This window comes from Zingiber officinale, chromosome 3A (genome assembly GCF_018446385.1).
Source record: "Zingiber officinale cultivar Zhangliang chromosome 3A, Zo_v1.1, whole genome shotgun sequence".
Taxonomy (NCBI): Eukaryota; Viridiplantae; Streptophyta; class Magnoliopsida; order Zingiberales; family Zingiberaceae; genus Zingiber; species Zingiber officinale.
In genome coordinates, this window is record NC_055990.1 from 103269228 (window position 1) to 103291441 (window position 22214).

General features: G+C 42.0%; 1 protein-coding gene and 1 pseudogene across 3 annotated transcripts; one reads left to right on the top strand and one right to left on the bottom strand.

Moving 5' to 3' along the window:
- Positions 1–327: 327 nt before the first annotated feature.
- On the top strand, positions 328–1662 carry LOC122050546 (annotated as a pseudogene).
- Positions 1663–1833: 171 nt separating this feature from the next.
- On the bottom strand, positions 1834–16849 carry LOC122052200 (pentatricopeptide repeat-containing protein At1g63400-like). 3 transcript variants are annotated; one of them, XM_042613616.1, is made up of 3 exons: positions 14752–16849; positions 14605–14655; positions 1834–1939 (listed from the first exon to the last, which is right to left on the bottom strand). In XM_042613616.1, the coding sequence occupies exon 1, from the start codon at positions 16772–16774 to the stop codon at positions 14891–14893; it is 1884 nt and encodes a 627-aa protein (XP_042469550.1). In that variant the 5' UTR covers positions 16775–16849; the 3' UTR covers positions 1834–1939; positions 14605–14655; positions 14752–14890. The 3 variants fall into 3 exon arrangements, with proteins under 3 accessions (XP_042469550.1, XP_042469549.1, XP_042469547.1); XM_042613615.1 differs by lacking the exon at positions 1834–1939 and adding an exon at positions 3994–4171; XM_042613613.1 differs by lacking the exon at positions 1834–1939 and having other exon boundaries at positions 14442–14655.
- Positions 16850–22214: the final 5365 nt, after the last annotated feature.

Genomic DNA, 22214 nt, shown 5'->3' on the forward strand with positions numbered 1-22214 from the left:
CAATCAATTTATTTGATTTAATCGATTTATTCAATATAACTTAAGAAGAATTGACTGCCTCGAACATCACCAAGTGAAGCTTTTGCAAATGCTCGATGAACTTAGAGATCAATTGCACAAAACTTGTGAAGAATCTGACAGGCAGAAGGCGAGTGTTAATTTGGATAAGAAGACAACTTGGCCGAGTTCCTATTCCTCGTTGAACCTTAATTCATCGCCATGTTTGGCTCCCATGAATGATATGCACGGTTAGGGGGATTGTTTCGCTCACCGGGGAGCTTCTCTCGACACTTTTGGTTGTGGCTGATCATGCGATGCCTTATCGCCATGACGGTTTCTATCATCAGCCAGCTTGCTCATGCTTGCATTGCTATCAGAGACCATTGCCGGTTCCTAGGAGAGTGCCGGCCGCGATATTTGATCATCAAAGGTATCCCTATCCCACGAGTCATCACTAGTCTTACACGATTGACGGGCCATCGAATTTTGGTACCAGAAGCTACAATTTGAAGCCAGAACCGAGACCGTACCATAGAACCATCTTGGGCAAGAATGCCGCTCATTCTTGTCGATCCATTAATGATGCCGCTCCATTTACTATATGTTCTAATTGTTTTGAATTTCTATCCCCGGGGCTATGGTGTCGCGATAGGACATTCAAATTGTCTAAAATTCTGTGAGGTCGGATCGGTCATCCCAGAGATAGTCAATGAGACTAACTGGGATTATCATTTTTTTTTAAGTTGTTTCGAACTTCTGCAATTGCCCGAGAAGACATTTCTACACTTTCTCAATTAACGATACGGAGTTGACAGAATCGGGACACAATCTACACTCAAATGAGTTAGATGGAACACATGTATTGGCTTTATCTTAGACTACATTTGGCTATGTCGAGAGCCCAGAGAATACGATTTCACGAGTTCTGACTTCTGAGTTTATCACTTCGTGAACATTTGGGACTCATATTTTGATCAATCGACTGATAAATCTAGAAATAGGGCTGCCGAGATGGATTTGTCAGAAGATGAGAATGTACCCCGCCAATCTCTCTCAAGATGAAGTCCAACCGAGGGTCGTCAAGAGTAGAAGAGCTTTTGACCCTTTAATCAATCGCTAGGGCATAGTGGATGTCGAGTTTCAGTCAATGACTATCCTATCTCTGATCATTCGACAAAAAGGGCAGAAAAACTAGCTGGTTCGATCGCTCCCAGTAACTATCGGTGAATTTGCATTTCTAAAATATTCTTCATTGTTGATGGTTGAAGCCATGCAAGGCAATCATCTTAAAGGTTTTTGTTTGTGCATATCCTTCTTACGAATGGCTTTCATGATTCAGGTACAACTACCGTGCTGGATTTTGGGGCATCAATGTCTTGGGATGATTCCGGTAAAAGCGCAAATCGACGATACAGCAACTATTGATACAGGTAGTGCAATTCACATTAACAACGAAGCGATACATTCTTTTAACAGCCATATATTGAAGAATTTAACTATCCAATGCCCAAGAATTGCGCTGGAGGAGATACTGACATCGTCATGAACAGTAGAGAGCTTCATCCAAAGGGTTTCGAGCTACTTGTCAGTCAAGGCCTTCCATCAACCAGAGGTTTGGGATGAGTCGTCCGGTGAAGTGCTAGACTGTCTTGGCAAACTTAAAAGTGTATGAGATATAGGAATAGGGGATGAAAGAGAGATGAATGGGAGGCAACGATATGATCACCTCCCCTCAATAAAATACATACATTCGCTCCCTCGATATGAAATTTCTGACTCCCTCCCGAGCTCCAACAACATCAAGAAGGTGAAGCATGGAATCGGCACGTCTATTTCAAAAGCGATTGCTTCTTCAGTTATGACCTAATCAGTAGATGACGAGAGTCGTGTATATCTTCTCTTTTTTCTTACTGGATTTTGTCCCAACAAACTTCAGCTGCTGTGACATATGTAAGATCGAAAGAGTGAGCTTGCACTGTTATTAGAACAACATATAATGCATGCTAGTTGAATGAATCTGCTCTTGATCACATTGTGACAATTTGTACATGAAAACTACATTTAGATTTCCAGTTAGTTTGATAAAGGAGCATGGTGCCCCAAGCCTATGGTGCAACAGCAAAGTGCCTATGCAGAGCCAATCGGCTATTTCCAGGGACGGATCCAGGAATTAGAAGTGGGTTGGGCTGATCTCGAGTTGGTCTAGTCCACCATAAAAGAAGTCTAAGTTCACTTCACGCGAACATGTTACCAACTCGTTTTCACCTATATTTTCACCAAATTTTAAATTTTTATTGAATGATTTTTTTTAATTTATCAGTAATGATATTTAATTTGTAGCTGTTGAAAATTTAGGAACTGTGGCAAAAGACCTGGTTGCCGACGCTAGAGCACGCCGTCAATGGTGAGATAGAAGTAGTCAATCCATGAGCTTGGCGTGAGACCATGCTCGAGCATCTCGTGCAACACTTCAATCTATAGCTACTTGCCTCCTACATTGACGTGACTATAAGGGTAAGCTAATGTAGAGGACACGTTGATCCGATCCTGGCAACTACGACTGAGGACGGCCATGTCGACGACTATACATCCGAGGGCGAGGGCTTGGCCATGAAGAGAGTGGTCATAACCACGAGCGATGACAGGACAAAGACATGGGGATGAGTAAGTAAGGCAAACGTTAGAAGTAATATCGTCGAGGAAGGACGGGTGGAGGAGCAAGACTAGTCAGGAGGTTAAAGTCAGAGGAAAATCAAAGTGTGATCTCAAAGTCAAATAGCAAGGGCTACCATCCATGGTCGGAGCTGGATAATAGCTGAGGAAATAACATATATAAAAGATGGCAAGTTAATGGTTCGTATTTATAATTAAATAAAATAAGAAATTAATTAAATAAATATATAATTAAATTAAAAATAAAAGTATTGGGTGAGGTCTTGTCAAATATATGGAGAAAGGATAAATATGTGTGACTTCAATAAAAGACCTCTTGATTAAAAGATTTTGAATTTTTTTTTAAAAAAAAACTGACACTCGGTCTATTTTTATTTCTTTGACTTGGTACTCCATCTTATTTCTATTTTTTATCACAGCAACAGGCCTTGCTTCAACCTAACTCTAATATGTATATTTAACAATAAAAAAAGGGGTTGGGCTACAACCCAGCACAGCCCCTTAATAGATCCGTCCATGGCTATTTCCAAGATTAATCGGATTGAAAGGTTGATACTTGGCGCATGGTGAGAAAGTTTGTCAAGGTTTTTTTCAATAGGAATGTGAGAAACCTATGAAAAAAGTGTTGAAATTGTTGAACACATATGTGAAAAAAAATAACTCACTCATCCTAAAAACACCTCATCATCGATCCCACAACGAAATGAAGAGAGTAAATTATGATAACCGAACCACCTCTCTAAGTAAGAAGGATTTTATTCCCTAAGGGATTATTCCTTGGACATTCGATTCCTATTCTTATGTGATAATCTACGAACAAAGTATCAACTCGACTATGTCCTTAGGAATTAATGGTTGAAAATTCAATTCAATTAATTTAAAATTTTATTTATTTTATAAGAAAATCTTAATTATTTCAATTTATTCCAGAATTTATTAGATTAGGTTTTAATTCTTTAATTTAAATTTTGATTAAATTTATTAAATGATATGACATAATCAAGTGATTATTGTACCTGAAATAATTTGTTAAAAAATTAAAAATCGTCCACTTTAATTGTCTATGATCAATAGATTACAATATAAATGTACTATCAAAAAAGTTTAATTAATTAAGAAATAAATTTAATTAATTAATTTTTATCAGTTTGATGGTAAAATTTAGTCATTTTGGTTTAACTAAAAAATTTAATTTATTTAATTTTGATTTAATCAATTTAATTTTTAACTAATTATTCATTTTTAGACTCTCTTATCTCTCTTTTTTTTTTCCAAATATTTTGTTTATTCCTATTTATCCGGTGAAAAAAATTCCTAGAAAAAGGAAAGACTAGTGAAAAGAAGGAAAAAAATTCAACAAGTTTGTGTCTTATTTAGCATAAGCAACCTTGCAGCCACAAGCAAGTCCACTCGCGATCGCGACTCATGGCCTCTATAAGGTTGCGAGCGAACGAAGTAGATCATAGTTGTGAGGTCACTCAAAATTGCTGCAATCAACCTTCACAATGAAACAAAAAGGTAATTTCCTTAATTTCGGAGGGACACAAAAATGCCAAAATAATTATCTATGGATAGTAAATTAAGAAAAAGATTTTGATTTCTATGCAAAAATGATTTTAAAATCTTAGAATAAGATATGCTAAAATTATTTTTTTATAAATAGAAAATTCATAACTTTACACTAATTGACATTTTAGAATAATTTTTGTAATTAAATTTTAAAATGCTAATTCAAAAAGAATTTATTTAGAATAAAACAATTATTACTACACTAAATATGATTACATCTTGCAAAAGTCCATTGGGATTCTCCCAATTACTAAAGATAAATAGTTTCCATCACCCTCAGCATATATATTTTATTGTTAAAATATTATTTGTTCATTAATAAATGAGTATATTTTAAAGGTTAAAAATATATTTTTGTATTAAAATAAGAGGCATTTATAAATATTTTTTAAAGTTATTGTATTAATTAATTGACTATTAACATCTCTTTAGATCATCTGCCATTTTGTGATTAGTAAAATGGCATTAGGCAAAGGAATCTCCTATTGTCTTTGCAGAAACACATAAATTCTTTAATTATATTGATCCGGTGGTCAAGGCAGGGGACCAAATTGCGAGGGGTCAACGCCACGTGGAGATCAAAGGGTCGGGAGGGTCCACCGGAGAAGGGTGAGCCGACCGGACTTGGGAGAAAAGGATAGACCGATTGGCCGACCGATGAGCATCCAACAGTAAAAGGTGCCCTGACAGGGGTCGGGGTTCCGACGCTCAGTTGAAACAATAGCTAAGAGCCGAGCGGAAGGCCTAAGAGAATGTGACATACTGCTAACAGTCTTTACGTAGCACCCGCCCGGAAGTCTCCTCAGCATATCAATGCAAATGACAGGCGGGACGTGATGGGCGTGCCACCCAGCCGGCGCAGGGGATGAGGGCCGTCCGGACGACGCTCTTCGTCTAGCCGGTCGGACGGACGCCCCGGCCGGTGGTGGGTAAAGAAGGACAGGAACATCTCCTGACAGCCGTCAAGTCCTATGGCTAGGCCATACTCCAAGTCTGACAACGAGGTGTTCTGTTGTCTCATCGAAGACATGATTGGACTGTAGCAGTATGACGTCAGGTAAGCTTTCTGACAGATACATACCGAGGTATGGGCTGCGAACACGTACGTGCCTCGATGGACGTGTAGGAGCTCTTTCACCGCTCTATATAAAGAGCCGCATACTTCGCCTGAGGTACGCATGGAACACCTTTGGAGCTACTTTTTCCACCACTTGCTTACCTGACTTGAGCGTCGGAGGGTCGCCGCCGGGAACCCCTTCCCGGCCCGACTTCTGTGCAGGTTCGTCGGAGCTTCGTGCCACCAGTCGAAGATCCACGTCAGCAGTCGGAGAGTGCCCCGTGCCCAGCGTCCGTTGATTCAGCATTCGGACAGGATCAATTTGGCGCCGTCTGTGGGAACGTTCCTGCATCCGATCGGAAGCAATAGACGAGGCTGGACGACCGCACACGGTGATGCTCTCCACGAAGGAGCTCGACGCTCTAATCAAGGTAAGAGCAGCTAAGCTCGTGGAGCAACAGAGAGAGAATGCGCAAGCCGAGCGGCTGAAGCAACAAACAACGTCAGCATCAGGTGGCCGAGCGGAGGCAATGATCCCCGAGCGGACGCCTCCCCCGAGACAATGATCCAACCGGCATTCAAGGGGGAGCACCGCCGAGCAGATGAAGATGGATTGGGACTTGGATCAACCATGAAGCGCAAATTATCTCCAACCTTTTCGGGGCAGGGTGAAAGGTGCACCAATATAATGTGTGCTGTATATTTTCCGTTTGGCTGTATATTTGAAATGCAGGAAGCAAAATGTTAAAACGCAATTGGCATTATCTGCCGAGCGGCCTATCTCCATGATGTATAAGACCCGAGGCACTGACTCAATGTCGAAGACCCCGGGCCAATCGACCGGGCGTAAAAATTATCCGAGCCAAGTGATCGAAGACGAAGACCCCTCGCCGCTCTGCAGGACGTATATCATCAGTGTTAAAATTAGCCTTAAAGGCCGTCGAGCTTCGACGTTAAATATCGAGAGACGAGCCGGCGTCTATAAACCCTCCGAGCGGAATACCGTCGAGCTCCGACGTTAAATATCGAGAGACGAGCCGGCGTCTATAAACGTCCGAGCGGAAGACCGTCGAGCTGACGAGCCGGCGTCTATAAACCCTCCGGTCGGGAGACCGTCGAGAGACGACTCGGCGTTTATAAACCCGCCGATCGGACAGTAGTCAAGTTCCGACGGTAAAATTCGACGGGCGACCGAAGCCTATAGGGCCGCTGGATGGATGGTTTTCTGCGTAGCCCTCGGTCGGACCCGACGTAACAGCGTAAGGCCGAGCGGCTCCTTTATAAAATGTACTTGGGGCACAAAAAGCTCAAGACCAAGGCGAAAAACAAAAATCGGACGCAGGAAGAATGGGCAAATAACAAGACACAGTTCATTCACGCCGACCGGCGGATAGACAAAATTTCTAAAGTTTGCCCCGACCGGCACGGATACAGAAAAATTACAAAATAGCCTCACAGACAGATTCTTAGTCATCAAAATTAAAAAGATGGTCAGGGATGGAGCCCATCAAGTCGCCAGGTCTTCGGCAGGGACGGACAGATCGGCAGGAGCATGGCCTTTGTTCTTCATGTATTCCACCGCCACTTTGATTGCCTCCTCAAAAGTCAAGGAGAGCTTGTCGGTAAATTTCTCGCCAAACTCGTCCGAGCGGACGAAGGCTTTGCGTACCTCCGCCGATCGACCGGGCTCTCCATCTTGGTAATCCTTGAGAGCGGTCTGGGAAGCATCCAGAGCAGCTTGAAGATCTTGCAAGGCTCCTTCTGCTTGGGTCCGATCGGCGGAGCGACCCTCCCGCTCGGCAGTTAGTGAGGCGTCTAGCTCCTTCACCCGTTGTTCCAGCCCCCGGTTCTCTACCTTCATCAAGTCCATATCATCAATGGCCTTGAGCTTCCGAGCGGTCGCGGTTTTCACTTCCTTGTCCCGCTGCTTGACCAAGGCTTCGAGGCGAGCCACTTCACTCGTCAAGCCAGAGGATTTACCCCGTTCGGCTTCCAGCAATCTTTTAGCCTTCTCCAGAGCGGCCGTCGACTGTCGGCTGTCTCCCGCGGCCTTGAGCTTCTTCAGCTCGTCCTCCAGTTCGGCTAGGCGATTGTTGATGGCAATCTGCTCCACCCAGTTCTACAAGCAGATATGAGCAAGCTAGGAACTTGATCCAAAATAACCAACAAAGCAAAAAAACATACCCCGGTCGCCTGTTGTAAGTTGCTGTCGCCGAGCTGACCAGGAGTCATCATGGCGATCCGAAGACGAGCATCCTCCCAAGCTTTGGCAAGGGGACCCGTGAGCGTGATTTGCTGCTCGAGGACGATAGGCCGATCAGCGGCTGCCATGTATTCTTCAGACGGGAGGCGCAGGACGGTCTTTATCAATTTCGGACCGCTCGGATCACCTTTAGAAGCAGTGGCCTTACCGGACGGCTCACCGGCGGAGGAGGAAGGACGGTCGCCCAATCGCTTAATACGTCGCAGCGTTCTTGGAGGACTGGAGGGCGGCGCTTCAGAGGTTGCCCTTGGAGAGCCGAGCGACGTCGGAGTACTCTCGATAAAGACCGTCCCGGATAACACTGGAGCTTCGTAGCCCCGCTCGGATTACGGTTCATCGGATGGACTTGGCTGAGAGGTTGCCTCCGGCTGTTTGCACTTCCGAGTGGCCAGAGGAACATCATCGGCCGAACGGCCCTCTACCTCGACTTAAGCGGAGGGTTCTATGTCGCCCGCAGCCTCATCGTGAGAGGCAGGAGCGGCTAAGGCTTCGGGGGCATCCTGAGTCCCCTCACCTTCTTCGCCGACCGGATCCGATGGAGCAAGGCCCCGCTCGGCGATCTCCTGGTTCTTGGCTGCCTCGATCTCGGTGGCTCGCAGTTTCAGCCGCTCGGTAGCCTTGGCGCGCCACATAACTTCAGCTGCAGAAGCAAAAAATAAATCAATTAGAACAAAATAAACGGGAAGATAAGGGAACTTACTCATGCTGCAGGGCAGATCGGCTGGGGTAGAAGACAAGCCGAATATGTACATTACTCCCGGAAGGAGCAGCTTGTCGATGTGATATCGTTGGCCGACTAGCCGATCGACTGCATGAAGATAGGCTGCGTCGCCTCTAAATTTGCCGAGCTCCGGTTGCGCTGGCATCGTCGTCTGCCACTTGATATGGAAGGTCAGTGGCTCGGGAAAACGTACGTAGAAAAAATGCTCCTTCCAATGTTTGTTGGAGCTCGGCATGTTATCAAAGAGGACGAAACCTATCCTAGACTGGAAAATGAAAGTACCCCACTCGGCTTGCTTGGGGTAATAAAAGTAATGAAAAATCTTAGGGTCGAGGGGGATGCCGTTCAGTTTAAAGAGAATTATCACCCCGCTCAGCAGCCTAATGGAGTTAGGAACTATCTGGCCGAGCGGGATGCGGAAGTAATTGCAGACTTGCAAGATAAACTTATGGGGTGGGAAGCGTAGCCCGGCCAAAAATTGATCTCGGAAGAAAAGAACAGTGTCGGGCGGCGGTTCATGAGGCCGATCGGCCGGTGTGGCTAATACTATGTGGTGATCGGGAGGAATGTCGTAAGTCCTAGCAAGACGCAACGCGTCCTCCTCGTCGAAACGGCTCTCCATGTTCGTGTACCACAGACCAGGAGCGTCGCCGGTCGACTGTGAGGTACTAGTCATGGTATAGGGCCAGGAATAAACGCGGAATGGATGGAAAAAGAAATAAAACTAGGGAAGATGGCAAGATGATGAAAAAGAGGCAGCAAGAGAAAGGAAGGCTTACGGGCAAAGGAGATGATCGAAAGGAGCTGTGGAGTCGTCAGAGAGCTGAAACGCAAGGTCGTCGACGAAAAGAGGAGCAGCGGGATGTCTGGAAACGAGGAGGTCGAAATGCGGCGAAGAGCAGGGGTCGGGAGCTTTATAAGGGCGGCAGCGATCAATTTCCACCGTCCGATCCAGGTCGTCGATAACGAGGTCATCATCCAGTCGTTCCTTTCAAACGGCGGTTGTCGCATCGGATGTGACGCCACCGCCATACCCTGACAAGAGAAAGGCAGCCACGTGTCAACAAGTTACGGGTTAACGCACGTGGTTAACAGAAGCTTCGGCATAAATTCCAAGGCACGGGCAAGATATCGCCGAACGGCTGAGCATCCATTAGTCCGTCCGAGCGGACTAAGGTATCGGTCGTCACTCGATCAGATCGGCAGTCCAGTCAGTCGGACTTCTCCTCCTTCGACTAGACTTGAGGGGAAGGCAGGTGATCCGGTGGTCAAGGCAGGGGACCCCATTGCGAGGGGTCAACGCCACGTGGAGATCAAAGGGCCGGGGGGTCCACCGGAGAAGGGTGAGCTAACCGGACTTGGGAGAAAAGGATAGACCGATCGGCCGACCGATGAGCATCCAACAGTAAAAGGTGCCCTGACAGGGGTCGGGGTTCCGACGCTCAGTTGAAACAATAGCTAAGAGCCGAGCGGAAGGCCTAAGAGAAGGTGACATACTGCTAACAGTCCTTACGTAGCACCCGCCCGGAAGTCTCCCCAGCATATCAATGCAAATGACAGGTGGGACGTGATGGGCGTGCCGCCCGGCCGACGCAGGGGATGAGGGTCGTCCGGACGACGCTCTTCGTCTAGCAGGTCTGACGGACGTCCCGGCCGGTGGTGGGTAAAGAAGGACAGGAACATCTTCTGACAGCCGTCAAGTCCTATGGCTAGGCCATACTCCAAGTCTGACAACGAGGTGTTCTGTTGTCCCATCAAAGACATGATTGGACTGTAGCAGTATGGCGTCAAGTAAGCTTTCTGACAGACACATACCGAAGTATGGGCTGCGAACACGTACGCGCCTCGGTGGACGTGTAGGAGCTTTTTCACCGCTCTATATAAAGAGTCGCATACTTCGCCGGAGGTACGCATGGAACACCTTTGGAGCTACTTTTTCCACCACTTGCTTACCTGACTTGAGCGTCGGAGGGTCGCCGCCGGGAACCCCTTCCCGACCCGACTTCTGTGCAGGTTCGTCGGAGCTTCGTGCCACCAATCGGAGCTTCGTGCCACCAGTCGAAGATCCACGTCAGCAGTCGGAGAGTGCCCCGTGCCCAGCGTCCGTTGATTCAGCATTCGGACAGGATCATATATAATATTATATAATCTAACTCAAAACTTCAAATAGCACATGTTTTATCCAAAATATCAAAACATATATATATATATATATATATATATATATATATATATATATATATATATATATATATATTGAAAAGGAGTCTTGGTACGTTAAAATTATTATTTTATGATAAAAAAATAACGGGTTCGAATCCTGGAAATAACTTCTTGTGAAAAACAGGATAAAACTGCGTACAATGAATCCTTCCCCGAACCCTGCATGATGAAAACTTCGTGCCCCGAACTATCTTTTCCTTTATCAATAAAGTTTTTTTCCTTCAAAATATTGAAAATGTGGGTCTCCACTTACCCCCGACCCCGGGCCGGGTCTGGCCCGGACCTGGCCCGGGCCCGTAACCGGGTCAACGAGTCGGTTGCCCGTTGACCCGGTTCGCCGGGTCGAACCGGAACCGGCCCGGCAAGTTGTCGGGCCGGTTCTGGTTCATTAGTTGTAAAACCGGCGAACCGCCGGTTATCCGGCGGGTTGAACCGATGGTTCAGCCGCAATTTTTTTTTTTTTTTAAAACGGCTTGAACCGCCGGTTAACCGGCGGTTCATAGCCGTTGGAACCGCCGGTTAACCGACGGTTCGTAGCCGTTGGGAGGATTTTTTGGGTATTTTTTTTCAACGGTTAGGATCATTTGGCCGTTTTTTGATCAATGGCTATGATTTAGTGTCCGTTACTATCAAAACTCTATAAATAGAGAGCTCATTTCATCATTTTTCACACACATCTTCTTTACTCTTAATCTCATTTTCGTATTCTCTAATCTCTACACGCTTTTGTTTTCAATTTTCAATTACAATGGAAAGAGGCCGCGGAGGTGCATCATCTCGAGCTCGGAAGGAAAAGCAAATAATGAATCCACGGGAGGAGGACCCAACATTCAATCCACCGATGATGAGATCGAGCATCTTCCGAATCCGACACCCGAAACACAAGGAAGTACCGATGCAATTACTTCTAAGGTTCGGGAACTTCCTCCTCTAAAGTCTTCTATTTTTACTAAACATTTTGAGAAGGGCACTCTTCCGTCGGGAGAAATGCGTGCAAAATATAAGCACTGCAATGCTTCCTACAAATTCCAAGCCGGCGACGGCTATGGGTCGTTGAAACGGCATGTAGAAACGAAACACCCGACGGAATATGGACTCGACCGTTCTCAAACACAATTATCAAGATTTTCTTCAACTAGCGGTAGTACCGATTCCGGTTTATTTTTATATTCGGATAATAAATTAAGAGAGTCATTAGTTAAATTTGTTTCCGTAGAACATCTTTCTTTTAGTTTTGGATCTAAATGCACATTTGAATATTTTTGTAAAGAATCTCTTAATCCATGTGCTAAACGTATTCCTAGGACTACACTTACTCGTACAATTAAAAAATTAGTAAAACAAGGAAAAAAGAATTTAATTGATGAATTTAGTAAATTAGATAATAAAGTTTCTTTATGTTCCGATATTTGGAGTGATCATTGGTAAACACATTCGTATATGGGTGTGACTTGCCATTGGATCGATAATTCTTGGAACCTCCAAAAAAGATTATTAGCTTATAGAGTTTTTGATGAATCACATAATGTTCATAATATCGTACAATTATTATGTTTAATTTTAAAAGAATATGGTTTAACTCATAAAATATTTTCAATATCATTAGATAATGCTAGTTCTAATACCGCTTATATAGATGATCTAAAATTTGTTTGTCAACTTATTATTGGAGGTTTATTTTTTCATATTCGTTGTGTATGTCATGTTTTATATTTATGTGTTCAAGATGGTTTAAAAATTTTAGAAAGTTATATTAAACCAATTAGAATTGTAATTTCTTATTTATGGTCTCATCCATCTATAATGAAACAATGGGGTAGGTTTTGTAAAATTAATGGAATGAGACCTAAAAAATTTCCACGTGATGTACCAACACGTTGGAATTCAACATACCAATTATTACAAGATTCATTTCAATATAAAGAATTATTATGTTCATTTTTTGCACAAAACACTAATATTAATATATATTTATTTTCACAATAATGGAATATTTGTAGTAGTATTTGTGAAATTTTAAAAGTATTTAATGATGCAACCGAACAACTTTCCGGTGTTTATTATCCCACTGCTCAATTAGTTTTAGAAAATTTTTCTAATATAGTATTAGTTTTAAATGAACATATTAATAATGAATCTTTATCTCCTTGTATCTTAGCTATGAAAACTAAATGGGAAAAATATTTTTATTTAATTCCTGAAATTTATTTAATTGCATTTGCTTTAGATCCTAGATTTAAATTAAAAGTTTTACAAGAAATATTAACTTTATATTATGACGTTTTAATTCCAATTAAAGATTCTTCTTCCCCTGATCCAATTAATATTATATATAATGTTAGAATTTATTTATATGATATTTATAATCAATATTATGCAAAATATGGAACACAAATTAATATTTCTGAAATTCAACAAACTACTAGTAGTAATTTAAAACTTACAAAAGCACAACTCTTATTAAAAGAACGGACAAAACGTCCACGAAGATCCTCAAGTTCCACACAGGAACTTGAGAACTATTTTACGACTTCTTTTGATTTTAATGAAGCAGATAGCGAAAACTTCGATATCTTAAAGTGGTGGTCACAGAAGGTTCAAAGCTTTCCCGTTCTCTCCGTGATCGCAAAAGAAATTTTAGCTTGTCCAGTGTCAATTATTGTTGTGGAGCAGACGTTCAGTGCCGGCGGCAACATATTAGATGAACGACGATCAACTTTGTCTCCTGACTCATTGGAAGCCCAAGCATTACTGGACGATTGGACCAGAGCGGAGAAAAGAATCCAAGGAATGCAACTTTCAGATGACGAAGTTGAAGATTTTAATACTGAAGGAACAAATACGACAGGAACAGAAAATGGAAGTGAATGAAAATGTAAAAGGATAAAAATGTAAAAGAACTACGTGGGCTTTGATTCCCCTAAAGGGATACGTAGGCAACTTAAATAAGTGCAAGCCCTTTTTTTAATAAATTTTAATTTCTAATTTTTAATATTTAATGTTTAATTTTTAATTTTTAATTTTTTTTAACATATTAATTTTGAACCGTGGCGAACCGTGACGAATCGTGAACCGAACCGTGAACCGGCGGTTCTGAACCGTGAACCGTAACCGTCTTGGGCGGTTAAGGTTAAGGGTCGACCTGCCTGGAACCGTCGGTTCCGAACCGTGGTCAGGTCTATCTCCACTGTATATTTGTATTTCTCTTTCATTCTATTGTGTAACTTATAGAATTTTCATAAATTTAAATAAGTAAGATCAAATTCTTATTTTTATAAAATTTATGAGAATATTTCAATTTGCCTTTTCAACTATACTAAGTTTTTATTTCACCCTCCTAACTTCGATAAATTTTATCTAGAAATATTTATCATCTACCACATTAAAATCGCTAAAGTGGTAAATGCTTAGACACCATACTCATACTGAATTTAAAGGCTGCGAATATCCGAGAAAATGCACTTGAAGGTTACTAAATCTACCTCGATCTTGCTTAAGGTCGTCCTGAGCTTAGCCCAGTCCAATTTTTTTTTTATTACCTATATAAATTTTTTACTTAGCCCATTAAAATCCACTCATATTCCACACCTAAAGCCCAGTCCACTTCATTAAGTTCAAGCGCCTCCCAATTATAATTTCTGGATTCGTCCCTGCCTTTGCATCATCTGCAATTTGATGACATTGCACTATTCAGCGTTCCCACAAATACATGAGAACTTTAGGTTTATGGTGTGATCTAAAGGTCAACTGAATAAGACATTGCTCAATTCTACTGAATGGGTCATTTCTCAAAGTTGTGCAAGATCTATATGTATAAATTATAATTGTGAAACTTTTTGTGTTATCATAGGAATATAGTGTAATTTGTTTATAAGATATTATCAAAAAAAAAGTTCACAGGCCACGTGTGCAGGTGATGGTCATTGCCTAGTACATTTTATAGCAAATGGGGTATGTATTGGTATATGAATAATTGTTACACTTTGGTTTGGATTCTAGGCCTCATGTGCACTAATGAAACCCAATTCGAACTACGTCCAGTATGATGTGAGTAATGTGATTATCATGTCAAATTTGGCACTGTGACAAGAATCTAACCTCTTTTGAAGTGGAATTGCAAAGCTTTTCTGGCATAATCAAATTGCATCTCTGCAAAATAGAAAATCAGGGTTGAGGTGAGAAACCAGTTTTGCTTTGAAAGAAAGGCAATGCACTGAGGAGTATCTTGCATTTGCTTTGACTAACCATTTGTATTCTGGTGCAGTTATTGTGCAATCGCTCTTCGCTTTGTGCTTCTCAAGTTTGGGCAGAATCACTCTTCAAAAGTTATGCCTTGCAGGAATCCAGCACTATAATTTGGGTAACAGGGAAACCTTCGATGATACTAACCAGCTCTGATTGGAAGCAAGTCTACGAATCTGTCAAGTAGCCCAAACTGACAGATATACTCAAGAAGATGAGTAACACTAATCGTAGATGGGGTGGTACCATCTAAAATGGCACAATTCAGCAGCTTGATTGCTTCCTTAACTTCACCTCTTCTGCAAAACCCTTGCAACAAAGCAGAATAAACACCAAAGTTTGCCTCAAATCCCCTTTCTCTCATCCTATTGATTATGCCTTTTGCTTCTTGCAGCTGCATCTTTTTACAGTAAAAATGAAGTATGCATGAATAAGTTATCGCATCAGGTTCGATCCCTTTATCTTCCATATGATCCAGCAAATTTTCAGCTTCCTGGAACCTCCCTACTTGACACATTCCGTTAATAAGAGTAGTGTATGTGACCAGATCCGGTCGTACTAATTTAGCAACCATCTCTTCTTTCAGATGCACAGCCTGCTCTAGACATCCCATATTAATCAAACCGGACATCATTGTATTGTAAGTGATGAGGTTTGGCCTTAGACCCTGCTTCGGCATGTCAAGTAAGAATCTATAAGCATCCTTGACCCGTCCAACTTTACAAAATCCATCAATCAAGGTATTATAGGTAATTGTATCAGGACTGCATCCTCTCTGAATGATCTCAGCGAATAGTCTACTAGCTTCATCCACGTAACCTACTCTACAAAACCCAGATATCAGAGTATTATACCCAACAACATGATTTCCATACTCTCGATCTTGTAATGCGCGGAAAAACTGCAGTGCCTTTTCAAGTTTCCCTGCTTTACACAATCCATCTAACAAGGTGCAGTATGTAAACTCATTAGGATCAATTCTTTGTTGTGACATTTCGTCGAAGAGTCTCAATGCCTCTTCCACTCTCCCCTCTTTACAATATCCTCCTATCAATGCAGTGTATGTGACTACATTTGGAGCACAACCGAGTTGGACCATGCTTTGCAACATATTTTCGGCATCTTCGATCTGTCCAACCAAACATAACCCGTGAATCAAGATGGCATATGTCGTAGCATCTGGAGTAATACCCATCTCTGACATCTCAATCAGCATCACTTTTGCATCTTCAATCTTCCTTTCCTTGCACAATCCACTGATAAAGCCATTATACGAGACCACATTTCCTTTGACTCCCACTTTAACCATCCTAGAATACAGGACGGCAGCAGCTCTCATTTCTCCGACGTTGCAAAGCCCGGCGAAGCTGCAATTGTATGCATCTGGACTGGGCACCAATTCAATGAGCAACATTTCGCGAATCAATATCAGACCCAACTCCCACATCGAGGACTGAAAGGCAGAATCGATCAAAATGGAGTAGGTTCGATCGTTCGGCCTCGGTCCACCCTCCTGCATCCGCCGAAGAACTCCAAGAGCAACAAAAACACGCCCTTTCCTGCAGTAAGCTTTGATCAAAGTGTTGCAAGAGATGACGTTAGGGGCGTAGGACCAGAAGTTGAACTGATCGAACACCTGTCGCACGAGGTCGAGGCGGCCGGACTCACAGTGGCAATTCATCAGTATGTTAAGGGTCACGACGTCCGGGGGCACGTCCGAGCGGCACATCGAGTTGTAGAGGTCGACGGCGGCTCCGAACCGGCGGCGGCCGGCAAATGACGAGAGCACCAAGTTGAAAAAGCGTACCGGCGGGGGGTTGGAGGGGGGCGCGGCGGCGAGGAGCGCGGCGGCGTCATTGAGCATCCCGGAACGTAGCAGGGACTTGATGCGGTGTTCCGTGGGGAGAGGAGGGAAAGGAGCCGGCTTTGCAGTGCCAGCCGGCGCCGGAAGGACTAAGCAACGTACGGCGGAGGAGAAGATCGGGAACGCGGCGGGCGTAATCCTACGCCGCCATTGCGCGCGCATTAGGTTTCGAAGGAGACGACGAAAAACAGAGGAGTTTCTAAGGGAGAATTAATTAGGGTTCGAATTAGATCCGGCCGGACCAAATTTGAGCATGGAGAAGATTCGAGTCTCCCTTTATAAAGAGTAGTAAAAAGGTAATTACCTTCCTTCTAAATGTTCCTCATCATTCTTCCCCAAATTATATGTTAAATTTGATCCATTATCTCATTAGAAAATTGAAGGGAGGAGATTTTTAATGTAAATTATGCCCTAGATCAAATAGTTGAAAGGAAAAAAAATTTCGTATAAATTAATCTATCGATCACTTGACATTCGAAAGAGATAGTACGAAGAAAATCTTTTATCCATAAGAATGAAGTTAGTACCATAACGATATCATCGAACATGCTTATATATAATATGATAGAATCTATTGTCTCCTAAAGAAATAAGAAGGCATTCCGATCAGTTAATTTGGAGGGTGTAAGTCGCATGGCTCATATAAATCGTCCAACTTCCTCACTTATGCTATGTTTACTCTAGAGTGTGGATGAGAAAAAGAAAGGAATCAACGATAGAAAGTTATCATTGGAGGAAAAGAAAAGAAAGGGTGAAAAAATCTTTTCCTTTGCACACTTGTTTACCTTGATAGAGGAAGGAGAATACTTGTGATGTAATTTTGTAAATAAAAAAGGATGCATGTGTCATTTTTTTGGTACATAGTGTAATTTTGTGAGTTAAAAAGGTTACATACGACGTATTTTTTTTGGTATATGACGTAATTTTGTGAATGCAAAAGGGGTACATGTGTCATTTTTTTCCCATCCGCTGCTTTCCGTCCAATTTTGAGGTGATCGATTTTGGCTCCAAAATTATCCGTTGATGGATTACGTTACTTTTCCTTCGGAAAATTTTAATGAAGTAAACGACGGAAACTTTTTCACCGTAAAAACTTTTCCTTAATTTTACTTTTCACTCCCCCAACGATAAAAAAATCTAGTCTTATGAAAAGGAGTTTTTTTTTATTAGAATATCGAAGGAGAATCGTTTTTTTAAAGGGCATCTCAGTATATTTTACTTTCCAAATTTTTTTTATTTTTAATATTATTGTAACAACTATAAATTCCCTAAAATAATACTTCAACACTGATGAATTAATAAATTATATTTTAGTAATTAAACTTCATTTCTTTTAGCTGCATTTCACCTCTCATCACTTTATTATACCAATTACAGTTAAATAATTTATTTATGATAAATACTGATGAACATTAGCTATGATAAAATTATAATGGTTAATTATAGTTACTATAATTATATAACCGTTATAAAATTATAATTATTATAATTGAGTAGCTCTTTAATAGATGATCATATTTGAAAGCGTAAAGCTGGAAAACTAAGAGGTGACGATTTCACTGACCAGATGTGAATTTCGCTCGACTCTGCAAAATAAATAACGTTAATGTCGAGTTAGGGAAGGAGTCCCTCAAGAATCATATGTACCTCCATCGGTGATGGATCCCCTCTTTATATAGAGCCCTTGGTGGGCGGCGTGCACATTTCCTAAGGCATGAACACACTCTCCAATATGTCCTATGAAAGAACTTGTCAAGAAAGTATCTCTGACATCATACTTTAACAGGACATGCATATCCCTAATAAGACAGTAGAAGCTTCCGTCGTACGACCCGCCTGTCGACGATGTCTTGTCAGTGGCACTATCTCCCAAAAGGATGTCGAGAGATACTATAGTGGCCCTGTTGTTGGGCCGAGCGAGGTAGCCGCTCGACCAAGACTCGGCTCCATCCGCGTCCAGGTCCCGTCGCTTGGCCGAGCAGGGTAGCCGCTCGGCTAGGACCCCTCCGCTCTAACAACCTCAGGTGGCTCTTTCCGTGCAGTGACTGTGTAGTAACTGTTGGATTGTAGACGTTCGATAGAGGGGGGGTGAATATCGATTATAAAAAATTCGTCGATAAGAGTGAGCGCAGCGGAAAAGTAAAACAATGCAATGCTAACACAAGAACCAATTTTACTTGGTTCGGAGCATTTGACGACTCCTACTCCAAGGCCCACACACGAGGGTGCTTTCAATGGGCAATTCACTAGCAGTTCAAAAGATATTACAAACTAAGTACAGAAAATGCTAATGAAGGAATTAAAGCAATACCGACAAAATAAGAGACTTAAAAAGAGAAGCAGCGTGTTTGTCGGAGCTTTGCAGCGTCGCAGGAGCACAGGAGAGCGAGTTCTTCAATTCAGAGTTGTTGTTCTGAGCTCCACCCCTGCCCCTTCTTTTATATGAGGCTCGAGACACCCCGGATCCCTTCCGGGCACCCTGGTGAGACGTGGCAGGTCCAACCAGCGAGCTCCACGTGGCGACGACGCGATCAGGATAGAAACTGCCTCTCGGGCGCCCGGACCACCTTTCTCCAGAGATTCCTTCTCTTGCAAGACAAGGTTAGTCCGAGGCAAATATATAATATGTTTCCTGCAAAACAAAGTGTTAGCACAATTTATAAATTCAATATCAAGAGTATGACTTAGATTCCGTCTTTCCGAGACTGGAATATAGTCACGATCTCGACTTAGATATCCGAAATGGATCTAAGCCGGATTGACGCCTAATGTTCCCTTCCCGGGAACGCGTCCTCACCATCACTCCCTTCTAGTGACTTACCTTTACTCACCTGTCAGATGTCCGGTCAGCCCTTCGATCCGTCTGGACTTCTCGCCAGCTATTCGGTCAGCCCGTCGACCTAGCTGGATGTAACGACCCAATTTTTCCTATTTCAAGTTCTAAATGTTCTTAAAAATATTTGGAAATGTTTTTAAAATATTCTAGAGATTTTTAGAAATTTTTAGAGTATTTTTATGTAATTTTTGGAGGTCGTTTGGTATTTTTACTAAACGAAAGAAGATTTGACAAAAAAAATGTACAAGCCGAGATTCGAACCATGGACCTCGGACCTGAACTGAGCCTTAACCGAATCCGGCTAACCAACTGCTCCGCAACTGTTTTGTTAAAGAATATGGAGCGAAATATATATAAACAGTAGTTAAGAACAATTAAAATAAATCGGAATAAAAAGTGCGCGGCTGAGGGATCGAAGCTGAGGCCTTTGACCCGAACAAAACCCACCTGACCAGCTGTGCTGGCGGCCGGTGTTAATTAAGGAAAGAGTGAATAATATTTAAGTGGTATTAGATGCCGAAATACCCTAGGTATTAAAATGGAATCGTTTTATTCCCGAGCCCTAAAATTTCTTCTCCTCTCACGCTCGCGACGGCGCGCGACGGCTCTCTCTCGGGCGAAGATGAAGCCAAGCTAGGGTTTCCCTCCCTCCGGCGGTCGGCGAAGGCTTCCTTCCGACGAACCTTGGTGATTTTGGTCCTCTTGTCGAGGAGAGTTCGTAGAGACGAGGAAGAGGCCGGGAAGATCAAGCTCCTCCGAACCCTAGAATTCTTCCCGTCGGCTGTGAGTCCAAGGAACCGAGGTAAGTGCTACTCACCTGCGGTAAGAGTAGTTTCAAGTTTTAGTTTCCTTCTTTTGTTTCGGATTGTGTTGTGCCGAATTCATATTTGCTAGGGATTTTGATCTCTTTCTTTGCTTCCGGAGTGATGTGCAGAATTGAGTTTTTGCTAGAGGGTTAAGTGTAGTTCTGAGAATTGATTCCTCCTTTGTGTTTCTGCGGTAGCATGCTCAAAGATTGAATAAGTTTTGCATAGGTTTTATTTTAAAAACAAACCAGCAAGCATAACTTAGTATTGTGCAATGAAAAGGGTAAAAGCAGCTTCTCTTGAAGTGTTCTGTGGAGTTCGGTTGTGCTGGGAAAGGGGCACAAGCAGTTCCCTTTGGGGCTTGCTGTGCAATTCGGATATTGTTGCTGCCAGGCAATGAACCTGTGATGGTTTAGATTTTTGAGCATGTGGTTTAGGTTCTAATTTTCCAGCAAGTTCTGGGTTGATTTACGCTACAATAGGGGCACGAATAGCTTCATTTGGAGCTTAGAGCAGCCACATTCCTTTTTGCATTTCTGTAGGCGTGATCAACTCTGTTTAGAGCTTAGAACAACCCCTTTTTGGAGTTCATTCCAGTCCAGATTTCTTTGTGTTTGCTGCAGAAACGCACAACTCTATTTAGAGCTTAGAACAGTCTGTAGTGGCAATGCAGATTTATTTCTTTTCAAGCCTTTATATAGGATTTAAACGGTAGCAGATTTCTAGTTTAGTTCTGGAAGTGTTTAGTTAGATAACAATGGCTTAGTTGTTTCCATATAGAAGTCCAGTTGTCAAATCTGAATGCCACGAAAGTGAATCTCTAAATTATGTTCCTATCCTTGCTGTTGATCCATATATGATAGTATATGTTAAGCATTTAGTTGGCATTCAATTACATGTTTCAGTTACATGTTGCAAGTTATTGATTCTGTTTTTGTATATAGAAATTCGGTTTCCAAAGGAGTTAATGGTTAGACTTGAAGTTGAAGATATTATTTGATTTGATCTTCAGACATTAAGAGTATTTTGAGTAATCTTCTTCATTAAGTTAGGAAAGATGAAGTGAAAGAGATAAATTAAGCATCCAGGACCTACTCTCTTAAGTTAACGTGGGAAGAGAATACAGAACAAAGTTGGAAATCAATTTGGAAGTTTTAATGAAATTTAGATCTCCTTGTAGTGTAGAATTTTAATGCAGTTTAGATCCCTTCGTTATATAGATTTTATTAAGCTAGTATGCAAATTTCTGTTAAGTTAGTATGCAGATTTTTATTAAGCTAGTATGCATATTTCTGTTAAGTTAGTATGCAGAATTTTATTAAGCTAGTATGCAGATTTCTGTTAAGTATTAGTGCAGATTTTTGTTAAGTATTGTATGTGCAGATTTCTTTTGTGTTCTATGCATGATTGCGTGTTACCTAGTTAGTTTCACTCATAGATGCATATGGAAGATACCCTAACAGTATTTTGGGTTTAAGAAAAGTATAAGAAAGATAAAGAAAAGAAAGAAAAAAAGTCCAAGACCTTAAGTAGATCCCAAAGTCAAGACTTTAGGGATTTATGGCACACAAGATGCTTATTAAAATGCCAAGGCATTTAAAGAAGAAGTAAATAAGATAATAAGTATTTTACTTTTAAGAAGAGGCTAGTACCCGACTTCACAAGGTTGTCGTTAAACAAATCCAGGTGTCCAATTCCAAGGTCTTGGCCCTGGTAGACCAAGGTCTGCTCTTTTAGGATTGGTGGCTCGCTACTCCAACCTATTAGGGAACGCGCATAAGATGGTACTAAGCCTGGGCCCAAGAAAGAAGTTGATTATTATTTTTAAGTATTAAAGTATAAGTTTTTAACCAAGAAGAACTTTATTATTGTGTTGAAGTAATAAAGTATAAGATTTGGAACAAATGAAACAAGTTTCACATATGCTTAGAATCAGTAAGTTTAGTTCTTTTGAATTCTA